This window comes from Takifugu flavidus, chromosome 20 (genome assembly GCF_003711565.1).
Source record: "Takifugu flavidus isolate HTHZ2018 chromosome 20, ASM371156v2, whole genome shotgun sequence".
In the NCBI taxonomy this organism is placed as follows: domain Eukaryota; kingdom Metazoa; phylum Chordata; class Actinopteri; order Tetraodontiformes; family Tetraodontidae; genus Takifugu; species Takifugu flavidus.
The window spans coordinates 7,259,555-7,270,640 of record NC_079539.1 but is presented as its reverse complement, the minus strand read 5'-3'; the positions used below and the strand labels follow the sequence as shown (position 1 = coordinate 7,270,640).

General features: G+C 45.8%; 1 protein-coding gene and 3 long non-coding RNA genes across 5 annotated transcripts; 2 read left to right on the top strand and 2 right to left on the bottom strand.

Moving 5' to 3' along the window:
• Nucleotides 1-894: 894 nt before the first annotated feature.
• On the top strand, nucleotides 895-2,183 carry LOC130517508 (uncharacterized). Its single transcript, XR_008947726.1, has 2 exons — nucleotides 895-1,186; nucleotides 1,629-2,183. It is a non-coding gene; the product is annotated as an uncharacterized LOC130517508 (long non-coding RNA).
• Nucleotides 2,184-2,412: 229 nt separating this feature from the next.
• alpk2 (alpha-kinase 2) lies at nucleotides 2,413-8,383 on the bottom strand. Of its 2 annotated transcripts, XM_057019374.1 has the most exons (11): nucleotides 7,409-7,532; nucleotides 6,643-6,802; nucleotides 5,064-6,522; nucleotides 4,838-4,985; nucleotides 4,561-4,688; nucleotides 4,429-4,473; nucleotides 4,057-4,355; nucleotides 3,789-3,877; nucleotides 3,487-3,704; nucleotides 3,359-3,407; nucleotides 2,413-3,256 (listed from the first exon to the last, which is right to left on the bottom strand). In XM_057019374.1, exons 3-11 carry the CDS (start codon nucleotides 5,845-5,847, stop codon nucleotides 3,049-3,051), a joined length of 1,968 nt encoding a protein of 655 aa, XP_056875354.1. In that variant the 5' UTR covers nucleotides 5,848-6,522; nucleotides 6,643-6,802; nucleotides 7,409-7,532; the 3' UTR covers nucleotides 2,413-3,048. The 2 variants fall into 2 exon arrangements, with proteins under 2 accessions (XP_056875354.1, XP_056875353.1); XM_057019373.1 differs by lacking the exon at nucleotides 6,643-6,802 and having other exon boundaries at nucleotides 7,409-8,383.
• LOC130517510 (uncharacterized) lies at nucleotides 6,880-9,353 on the top strand. The gene is made up of 2 exons (XR_008947728.1): nucleotides 6,880-7,297; nucleotides 7,518-9,353. It is a non-coding gene; the product is annotated as an uncharacterized LOC130517510 (long non-coding RNA).
• LOC130517515 (uncharacterized) lies at nucleotides 9,110-10,480 on the bottom strand. The gene is made up of 2 exons (XR_008947734.1): nucleotides 10,388-10,480; nucleotides 9,110-9,157 (listed from the first exon to the last, which is right to left on the bottom strand). It is a non-coding gene; the product is annotated as an uncharacterized LOC130517515 (long non-coding RNA).
• Nucleotides 10,481-11,086: the final 606 nt, after the last annotated feature.

Genomic DNA, 11,086 nt, shown 5'->3' with positions numbered 1-11,086 from the left:
TGTTGTTTGTTTTTGGTGTTTTCTTTTTCTTCAGAGATATTTAGAACCAGGAGTCCAGCCTCTGTGCCGATTTTGGAATGTCAATCGGATGGGTTATTGTTCAGCAGGACAGGTGCTGCTTCTCAAAATTGGCACCAGATAGGAGAACGTGTCTGGAGAAATGGACCTTCCCGCTCGGCCCATTTGGTCTGTGCACACACGCTGTGGTGAAGGGACCTCAGTTCATTCACTTAGTCCCAATCTAGGAGTTATCAGCTCCAAGGACAAGCAAATAAACGCCAGCCCGGGGACATTTTATCAAGGCACGCTACCCTCGATCTGGTCACAAACAAAGCGAGTGCCAAGTCAGCTCCACATCTTCAATCATTCCACATGGAGACGCACGTACACTGACCATTCAGTTTAAGAGTTGATGACAAGAGACCTTGACTCGCATTTTTAAAAAATTTCTATGTGTAATAAGAGCATAATTCGTTTGGGGTTTCTGCCAGATGCTCTGCTCTTGGGTTTATCCTATTGATCAAAACTAAAGCTGGTCAGCAGAGGAGCGTTTTTAGATTGTGGTTGCTGGATGCAGCAACAGGAGAGGCCTCCAAATCTTCAGCATCAGACAGTGAAAGTAACAAAGACACGTCACCTTTCATGTCTTCAAGCAGATTCCATTACGTGAATTCATTCACAATGTTGCACGTTAAACTATTTTTGATTCGACCGATCACTACTAAGAATGTGTAATTTAATTCCCTTTTAATCCATTTTTATCATATTTTCTCCAGTTGTATTGTTTATTTTCTACAAGACTTTTTTGGCATAGCTCCATTTTTTGTTAGTGCCTGTTGCCTCACCGGGATTTTGGTTTCACCCACCTCCACCCCTCACCCTCTACCTCTGGTCAGGGTCGATCAATACTTCCCCTGTAGCTTATCACTAATGTGGAACCTGCTGTTTATCCAAACTCTGCTCCCTCTACATAAAGACTTGGATGGGACGGCACCAGAGCTGAAAGCAGCACAGGTCACATCACGTCACGGACACGCGACTCTGGACACGCTACTGGACTTTTAACTGTTTGGAAAGCGCCTGAGACAAATACGTCTGTTGGAAGAAGGAATGAGCAGAGAGGACGGAGAGCAGCAGAAGGGCTGAAGAGCAGGGAATGCTCTGGAAGTGGATTCACCTCAAAAAGGTGAGTTGTTTTGCTCTTGAGATCTGAGTAGGAGTTCAAAATCACAGGAATGTTTTTCATTCAAAGCTCTAACAGGGAGTCACCTGCATTTCTGAAACAAAGAGGATGTCAAAATGTTCATTAGGTTGACAGAAAGGCTCTCCCAGGTCTTTTCCGTGTCGCACATCTTGCATTTACACACGCGTTCACACAGCTGCAGAGATCCCCACAGCAGAAATGGACACGTCTGGACTTTGGACACGTCGATTAAGCCTTGTGTATTTGCTCTAAACCGTTTCCCTTTCATCTGTATTCTATTTGGATCTTTCCATTGACAGTAATTACATTTGTGAATGAATTACAATTCTAAATTACAATTCTGATTAAATGATGAGAAGCATTGTGATATTTCCTCTACTCTGCACGTTTCCTCTGTCTAATCCACTTGTCCATTTTACCCCAGGTGGTCCTCCCAGTGCTCTCACATCAACACCTCTCCATCAGCCACAGAAATCCCTCTTCTCCAGAGCTATGGAGTGTGACAATGGTGTTTGTTTCCTTTCTTTCAAACGCCATTATCACACTAAATAGCTACAGTGTGAACAGAACCTCGGCAGACCCCACCAAATGTCTCTGTTCTCCGGTGAGAGTCCTCATGTCTGCTCGCATCCTCCGTGATCCTGTGCGCCACCTGTTGGCGGCTATAAGGTGGGAAACGTTACACCACACAGAGGTCAGAGGTGAAAACAGACGTAGCGAGTGTTGATGGATTATTCGTGATATTGCGCCTCTGACCGTGACCCACTTATTAGTGTCTCAATGTGCTAATTTGTTGTCAAAGCCCCCCGTTTGTACGTGTAGGCTATATAAGAACAGGTCACGCATGCCTTTTCACACTGCCACTGTTTTTCAACACTTGTACAGCTGTATTTCTGTCTGCACGTTAGTTCCTCTCAATAAACAGTGTCAGTTTTGGTGTGTGGCTACAGTCAGAGTTGACAGCGCTGCACTTGAAGCACGTCTGAGTGTTTTTCTTCGACAACAACAGCACCCTCTCCAACCCCAACCATGCAACAAACGTCAACAAACATCATTAGAAAAAGAACTCAAAGCCATTTTTCAACTAGCAACACCTGTTTAATGACAAAGATCTAACACCCTGAGTGTAATGTCAAGAATTTGGGTCAGGTCTAAAAGGCGACGGGATGAAGAGGCTTAACGGAGACTGCAATAAAATAGCAGCATAATGGGATTATTGGGTTTATTTCTGTCTTTGACTTATCTCAGCCAGAGCGCTAAGACACACACCAATGAAACAATGTTTGAAATCAATCTGGGAGAGCACATACGCCCCAGTTAAGAAATCAATAAATAAGAACCCATTTTTCTAGATACACTAAAGAGGGCCGACAAGTGTACAAAATGTCTTTGGGTTGATTTCAGGATAATGAAAATAGCATTTGAGCACATGCTGATCCCGAAGCAGCACTTTAACATGATAATTATGTAACATTAAACTGAATATATACTGTCAAAATGCACCAAAATGACCCATGCGTAATGTGTGATCTAAAAGAAAACAACCTAATATCTGCACTATATGATAAACCTTTCCTCTCATCAATCAATACATTCAATAATTTAACGATGTCATGGAAGTAAAAAAAAAAAGAAGAAGAAAAGCCTACCGGCATCAATAAAGAAGTCAATAAGACATCACAGTTCGATAACTCGGCGCTTTCAGCGTCGTTTTCAAGTGTCAGTTCAATTTGTCACAGTTTAAAAAAGAAATCAACCTTAAAGAAAACGCACACCTCAAATATTCAACGTGAGATGGAACAACAGTCCTGGGCTCCTGACCTCCCGCGGTCGCGCCCCTCCTGTTATGACTTTCCCTTCACTGTAGGCCCGAATGTCTTCTTCTTGGGAGCAGTGGGGGTTTGGGCTTTGGATTTCAGCGTAGCTACGGACTTTTTAGCTTTGGGCTGCAGAGAGTGGAGGCCCAGGATCTCGCAGAACTTGTTGCACTGGTGCAAAACCTTAAACTGCTCAATAAAGGAGGTGGCACAGTTTCCTTTGAAGCCTTTATATCTGATAAAAAAAAGAAAAGAAAAAAGATTCATTATAAATGCATCATTCTGAGCATGGGGGCTAAATCTATCGACTGCTAAATACAGAGACAGGAACGCTCACCCTTTCTTGGTTGTAGCTATTCCCACATCGGTAAGCTTCATTCCCACTCCTGAAAAATAACCCAAAATTCTCTCATATTTCCAGCCTAAGCGAGGATAAAAACAACTTTTAGTCGGTGTTTAATGAACCTTGCATGTCGGTCACCAGCAGGTTGCCCTCGGTCTTGTGGTACACCCAGTGCTGGAAGGCGCAGCATTTCTGCCCTGCCTCTGAGTCCCGTCTCTTCAGGTTGATCTCTTTGCCGTCTTTGACTGAATACTTCACAAAGTCGCCGATCAGCTCCTCTTCCAGCGTGGCGTACGGGATCTCGTTGGAGGGGCGGTGAACCAGGTAGATGGGAATAATCCTGGAGACAAAGAGGCTTCAGCTTCTGAGCGTTTAACACCAGTAATACAGCGTTACCGTGCACCTGTACATGGTTGTCACTCACTCTGGGATGTCTCCAAAGGCCTCCACCGACTGGGCTGCGGTCGTGTACGCCTTGATGTATTCTCTCGCAGTATTTTGGACCTGACACTCCTGCACAAGAATTTAAATCCAACAGGTTCTGTAGCTTCTCTCTCATAATGACATTAACAAACTAAACAGCTTTTGAGGGAAGTAACATGCACGTTTCTTTGACTGTCAGAATACGAATGAAACAAATCCATGTTGTAATTTGTCATTTGTTCTGAAGGAGGATGGAGTAACAGTTTTACCTCCACAGCCAAATGAAAGTTCCTCTGAATCAGGTCCTCGTTATTCTTGGTCCCATGACTGATGGAATTGTGCACTTTGAGCACACAGGAGTCTCCAGACAGTAACAGGGGCACCTGGCCCGTGTGCAGCTTGGTCCGGAACGCCCGCCGGTGCATGCCCTCCCCGAAGTGGACCTTTTCTGTGACGATGCTGACAGGCTGGTTCTCTCCAAAGTACTGGGTTGAGAGGAAGTCCTCTTTGAACAGCAGCCTGGAACACTGGACATCCTCCTCCTCCATCACTACCTCTGCAGGCGCGGCTGAAGCACAACACATGGAATCATTTGTCCAGTGGAACAAAGAAATAAACTTCACTCAAAGCTAAAAACTCACCTGAGCTGATCTTCGGCGACAGTGGGATGACGATCTCGCTGAGAGCTAGCAAGCAGACAGATGCACAGGTTTTCTTTTGTCAGTCCACCATGAGGATGTCTGTCCATCTCTACTTTAAGTCATGTCTAATACCTTCATATGTGAGGAGGTAATCCAGGGTAACTGATCCCTGCAGACTGGTGAGGCGGCACTGGTATTTGCCAAGGTCTTTCTGGGACGCGTGGGAGATGGTCAGTGTCACTCTGCTCTCGTCCCCTGCACTTCACATAGAGGTCAGTGTCACAAATGGAACCATCTCAAAACCACACAGCCTCTGTTTCATAGGTACACATTCCACCTATTTGAATGCTAAAATAAAATACAGGGTATGTATAAAGGTGTAAAGGTGAACGTAAAGTTATCCGAATACCTTCTCTTGAGCTCAGACAGGACAGTTCCCCCTCTGCTCCAGGTGATGGTGTGATGGGAAAAGACAGCCGTGAACTGACACCACAGGCACAGACTCTGAGGGTCTCCACTCACAGCCTCAGCCTGGATGGACTTCACCACCTTTGGTTCTGATGTGTTTTTAAACCGCGGTACGTTTTAGGAGAACAGCTGGCCAACAGCTTTTACAATGGTCATATATTTCTTACCTTCTTTAGCTGCGGTTTTCTGTTTCACCACTTCGCTGTAGGCCTTTTTAAGAGCTCCGCCGTCAGCCTTGGTCTCCTCTCGGCTTTCCTGATGCGGTGGTGCTGCCTTTGGTAGTTTCGGATCCAAAGCATTAACCATCTTCGCAAACTTACCTCCAGACAGACGTCGTCTTTTTATCTCATCATTTAAAGGACTGGAGAAGCTCTTTGGCTGGTGGTCTTTGTGACCCGTATGATGTATCGTTTGGTCTTGGGGGATTTTGGCTTCTGGTTTTAGGGACTTTTTCTCAGGGTGGCATGAATGATCGCTATCTTTTTGAGTGTTCCCAGCTCTTGAACCCAACTTGGCCTCAAACATATCGACTCTTCCTTTTGTGGTTTTTGGCTTTGCTCCATTTTCCACTCCAGCCAGTGGCTCTCCAACACTCCTCGCTCCTGTTGCATGCTGAACATGCTTCTTCTTTTTCTTTCCATGAACTTTGTTTGAAGCCTTCTCAGCATTCTCAGGCACGGGTGTCACCTCATTGCCCTCACACGTGGCTAGGGTGCTCTTTTCTTCACTCAGGATCTGACTTTCTTGCTGTTTGCACACTTGCTGTGCAGAAACATGGTGCAATAGATGGTCTTCGTTCTTGGAAGTCCGTGGAACACATGGATGCCCCAGCAGCTTGTCCTTTTTGGGACGTGATTTGTTCTCAGCAGTAGACTTGTGGTTTTTGTGAGGCATTTTGTCGACCTTTCCTCTTTTCTCAGGTTTCATGGGAGGAGGAGCAGGTAAGGGCATAGAAACGAAAGGGTCGTCTATATCCAGAGTAAAAACTGCCAGTCGCTTCTCTTCTGAGATGACAAAACTATCTCCAGGAACAACAGCCAAGTTTGACAGTTCTCTACTGAAGGCGTGGATGTCCTCAATTGTTTTTCTCTCAGTAATGTAACCTCGGTCTGAGTCCAACTGTTCCTCGGATGGAAGTTCCTCAGCAGGGCTGTTTTGAGTCAACGCTTCACCCTCCAAAGAGGGTTTGACATGAATCCCATCTGATGTAGGCCAGCCAATGCACGGTTGCTCATGACCACAGCAGAGGTCTGTGTTGACATTGACAGACCTTCTCACCTCGCCGTTTGCCTGACGGCCGTGGGAGGAGCCAACGCTGAGAGGAGCTTGCGGAGTAATAAACTTGGGACTTCCCCTCTGTGGCTCCAAATTACAAGCTGGAGCTACAAGATCTGGTGACGCGTCAGGTGGCTCTTGGCAATTTATGTGCAAGAAAGGTCGTGTCTGCACACCTGACACGTGTGACTTTATCAAAGTCCGTGTGTGGAAGGAATGAACATCCGTTCCTTCACGGTCAGCCTCAACTGCTGTGGAGTTCCTTTGAGTTTCCTCCCCGACCAGATGGCCCGGTGGCGTGAAACACCTTCCGCACACATCTGTCCCTTTAAACTGCTTGTCTGTGTTAGACTGATGAAGAAAAAGGAAAACATTTATATTTTTAATACAGGCTGTAGCTTCATAAAATCTTACACACAATTAGCAATCGGCATACAAAACCATTAAATTGAAACACTTTCCAGCACAAACCTTATTTTTGGGTCAAGAATAATCCCTCAGTCCATGTGTCCTGCATCCGTGTCAAACCTAGTTTAAATGTATAGGAGCTCAATCTTTCTCGCACGTCTAAACCGACCAAGACAATTCTCCAGGCTTGTAGGCTTCCAGATCATTGGTTTTTAAAGGAGATCTGATAGGAATGGGTGTGTAAAAAGGGGTATATATAAAAGAGAGAGAGAAAGATAGAGAGGCGGGGGTCATGTTTCAGACTTCAGCTGTGCTCTCCTCTCACCCCTCCGCCCTGACGGATGCATGCTGTTATCAGCTATTATTAGCCGCCATTTTTGTCCATCCGAAGTTTTCCACCTCTTTCCCTCGGCTCAGGCAGCTGCCTTAGAGACAGGAGCCATCCAGCAACACAGAATCAAATGGCAGCAGGGGTCCGTGCGTGCAGAATGGATGGCTCCCATCCAAAGTGAGGTGACAAAACTCACGGGTGCGCTGAGCGGTGACGTGCGTGGATTTTATTTGGCAAAGCAGCAGCATCTGTACCTCCTGATTGGCTATCCAAGGTGGACATATGACAGCATTTACAAGGACAGGAAAGGGAATGTCTCCTGATGTTCTGATTGCTAAAGCACATGATTACGGTATCTGTCCAGTTTGACCGGGGTGACCGTAACTGGTAAGGTTGGATTTCTTTGGAAGACTGCCACATTACATAGGAATACTGTGTATAAAGACGTGCAAAAATGGACATTAATTCCCTATATAATAGTATCCAAAGCCAACTTACCTCCTCTATTAGCAGCTCTCTGGGTGCCTTCTCCAAATCTGTATCCTCTATTATTTTCAGTATAACTGGATGTTCATTGTTACTAACAGAAGCGTCTCTCTCATCACAGCCTCCAAGATCCACGTCAGCAGGGTACAGTGAGCCAGGGATCACATCTGTCACACACCCTCCAGGAGAGGCCACTGTATCACTGGACGGTGCCGTGGGAGCAGACAAGTGCGTGGGGCATGGATCAAGCTCTGTCCTCCTGCGCTGGATTTCTTCTCGCTCTTTCACTCCTTGCGTCATGGCGTTTGTGTCGCACAGCAATCGGACGCGCTGAGAGTCATCTCCATCTTGCAGGCATATAGGCAGGTTGTGTGGCTTCAGAGGCTGATCCTGGACACCCATGAGTTGCTGCAATTGCCCTGCAGGCTCTTGGTTCTTCCCGTCGTCAGTCGTCTCTCTGTGTAATTGAGCGTTTACTTCCGCTAGTGCCTGTGTCAGAGCATCAATCTCAGCCCCTATTTCCGTGAAAGCTGCCGTAAGGTCCTGCGGTAGAGCTGTGATTATCCCAGTCCAGTCTGAGAGTGCACTTGCCCAGCTGTCAACAGAAGACCACCGCTCAACCGGTGGCCCCCGACCTGCAGTGTCATCATCAGAGCAGCCAATCCCTTCACGACCATCACAACTGTAACCTGACACCGGTGTATCTGTTGTGGGAGAATCCAAGTCTTTGGTGAGCATTGGCACCTCTTGCTTAATGGAATGAGCCACCTCATGCAGAACATCATCTGGGCCCTCACCTGCTAGATACTGACATGCATCCAGCCACAGTTCAACTGGGTTGTCACAGCATCGCATTTGAGGGGTTAAATCGGCGCCTTCTGCTACCCCTTCTTGAGCATCATTTACCGACGGGGCTGTCTCACAGGCATCTCCCGCACGCGGTATTAGCGTCTCGCTGTGGCTCATGTTTGACTCACGGTCCAGCATAACTCCTTCCCGACTAGAGTGGCAACCCCAGCCTTCTGCCGTGTGTCCACAACCACACGTCAGGACACGTGAATCACAATCAGGACCTTTAAAGTCCTCCCGAGCAACTTTGGGGCAGAGAATATAGTCCTGTGTCTGACTTTCAAAGATATAAAGGTCAGACACAGGTGCTGAAGCCGTGTCCTTATCTATGCTGTCTGACAACGGCCTGGGTGGAGAGGAAACTCCACTGTGGTCAGAGATGACACAGCAGCTGGAAAGTGGCTCCGGGACAGATGTGATCAGAGTTTGAGAGGCAGCGCTGTCTTGTGCAAGAGAAAAGGAAAGAATTGGTTCTTTAAAGTCAGGCGCATAAATGGGAGCTCCAAGATCACTGGGCAAAAGAGGTAAAACAGCCTCAGATGAGCCAAAATAGCTGCAGGGTCTGCTTTCAATGTCCAGAGACAAATGGGCAGGTGGCTTCAAGCAGTCCAAGTCTGGGGTATTCTCCTGGCAGAGGCTTTTGCTGATCTTTGAAAGAGTCTCAGATGATTTTTCAGACATCTTTGCTCCAATCTGATGCGCAGAACGAGGAAGAGAGCCTGTCTCTGGTGATGCTGCGCAGTCGTCTGTGCACAGCACTGAGGAGTCCATTGCTGGCTGTGGTTTTCAGCGGAGCCACTTCAAGCCATGAATTTAGGATAGAGGTCACAACATTGCCCGTATGTTCACATCCGACTCCAGTGGCGTCATTTCCTCCCTCCAGCGTTGTACTACAGCTCTGAGACACTTTTTCTGCAAAACAATAATCAAATATTAAAAAAGACGCTGATCTGGTTTATCTCATCTAGTATTTAAAGTCAATTGAGTTTCTCTTGTTTGGCTTATTTGTAGGTAGAAATGGTCAATAGTTATCTGTTTGGATGCTTCTAATAAACCCTTCACACATGTTATCAACAAGAATCCTTCCTGTTGTAGCTGATAAACATGCCAGGTGTCTGGGGAGTGTCTCATTTTTAGCTGCAGGCTGTTATCTTATGTGGAAGCTTAAGAATTAGAATTCAGGCATTTCTGAGTCAGTAATAGTGTTCATTTACATTACAATGAATCGGAAACTCAATATTCAACAAACTACAATCAGCAACTTTTCCAATCTTAGATATTCTTAAACGGCATAATTTATGGATTCAAAACCCAGCTTGTTTTTCCCAGCCCTGTTGCTCACTTCCATTTGTGTCGGCACCTGACTCTAAAGTGTTGAAAGGAAAGTTTTTGAAATCTGGATCTTGATATGTAGGAGCGTTGGAGGGGAGCTATCGGCACAGACACTGGAAAAATACCAGCACATCTTTACCCATGACCTGCATTTGTCAGATTCCTGCTGTGATGAAGGACACCCAGTGCTGCCACGGGGCCCAGAGCGTCAACTTAGAGAGTTGGCTGCTTGACTTCAGCCAATCCTGTGACAAACACACCTCATGTGCCCCTTTGTAAACGGCACAAACACTGAAAGTGCACCACCACTAAACCAAAGCAACGACCACAACCTGGCTATTTACTTAGACGTAAAACTGCCATCTCTGCAAATTTCTGTTTGAAGATGTGAAATCAATCTTGGTGATAGGTTTTATCGGTGAATTTGATCTTGTTCGGCTGTACTGACATAAAAAAATAGGTAGGCCAATAAATCTGTCAGCACCTATATGTGACTAAGAAAAGCACCAACAAGTAATTCGATGTCATCCTGATGCTCTCCGTGTATACTTTCCACAACATGTGCATGTGAATTCAAAAATACTGCCGGTCTTACACAGATATCTGCCAAAACGCTGTATGTTTTACTATTGGAATCAGCTGACAGAGGGTGTCATGTCTTCTGGCAGCACGGCGGCTGGAGACCATCGGCGGTGTTGTCAGAGGGACACAATTGCTACCGGACGGATGAATCACACACTAAAGGAGTGATATGAACACAGCTGCTGCAGTCCAAGAGGGGGATTTTCAGTCATGCATGCTACGACTTACCCTTTTCATAGTCCTGTGGTCGGGATTATAGACCAGTGTTGGAAGACTCGGGTATGAGTTCAGGCAGAGCCGGTCGTCTCGGGGTGTGAGTCTATTTTTAACTGCTGTCCCCCACAAGTACAAAGTCGGTTACTTGATATCATGAACATGTGCCGATCGCCAACATTTAACACTTGATACCTGTATTTACAAGCTGGTTCACTAATGCCTCCTTTAATTTATAGGAGAAGCACAATTAAAAACAAATAACATTTATTAGATATCACATTTCGGTTATGGCTGACAGATTTATTATATTAATATAAATTATACCCATATACGTGTCTATTTTCAAACATTTGAGGTTCTGGCAGTAGTCTTGGCATTTTGGAAGGCTGGAAAGCAACATTTTAGTTATTTTGCATGTTTGCCGAAGGTAAAATGTGAGGATCATCAAAGCTCTTGTGTGCGTTATATGGTAAATTATCTTAAGGTCGTCTACATACTGTCAAATTCATGTAAGGAGAACATCATCAGAGTGTGTCTGCTGTCAGCTTGTGTTGAACGGCCACAGAAATTGGACAGAACTTCCCCTTTTGGTACAGAAATCGTCAGGGATGTTGCCTCGTAATAAGCATGAAGGAAAATTCTTTAACTGAGTTGTGGCTCTTATGTAATGGAGAGGACGCTTTAACGGCTTTAACATCCCCCCATTATAAA

What these genes read in the sequence shown, in the direction of transcription:
- alpk2 (XM_057019373.1), bottom strand. Translation starts at nt 8,383, where the DNA reads ATGCTGGACCGTGAGTCAAACATGAGCCACAGCGAGACGCTAATACCG. An exon ending in GAAAACCGCAGCTAAAGAAG is followed by an intron (nt 4,986 to 5,063) that starts GTAAGAAATATA and finishes AAAACACATCAG; the next exon opens with AACCAAAGGTGGTGAAGTCC. An exon ending in CTGTCTGAGCTCAAGAGAAG is followed by an intron (nt 4,689 to 4,837) that starts GTATTCGGATAA and finishes CTCTATGTGAAG; the next exon opens with TGCAGGGGACGAGAGCAGAG.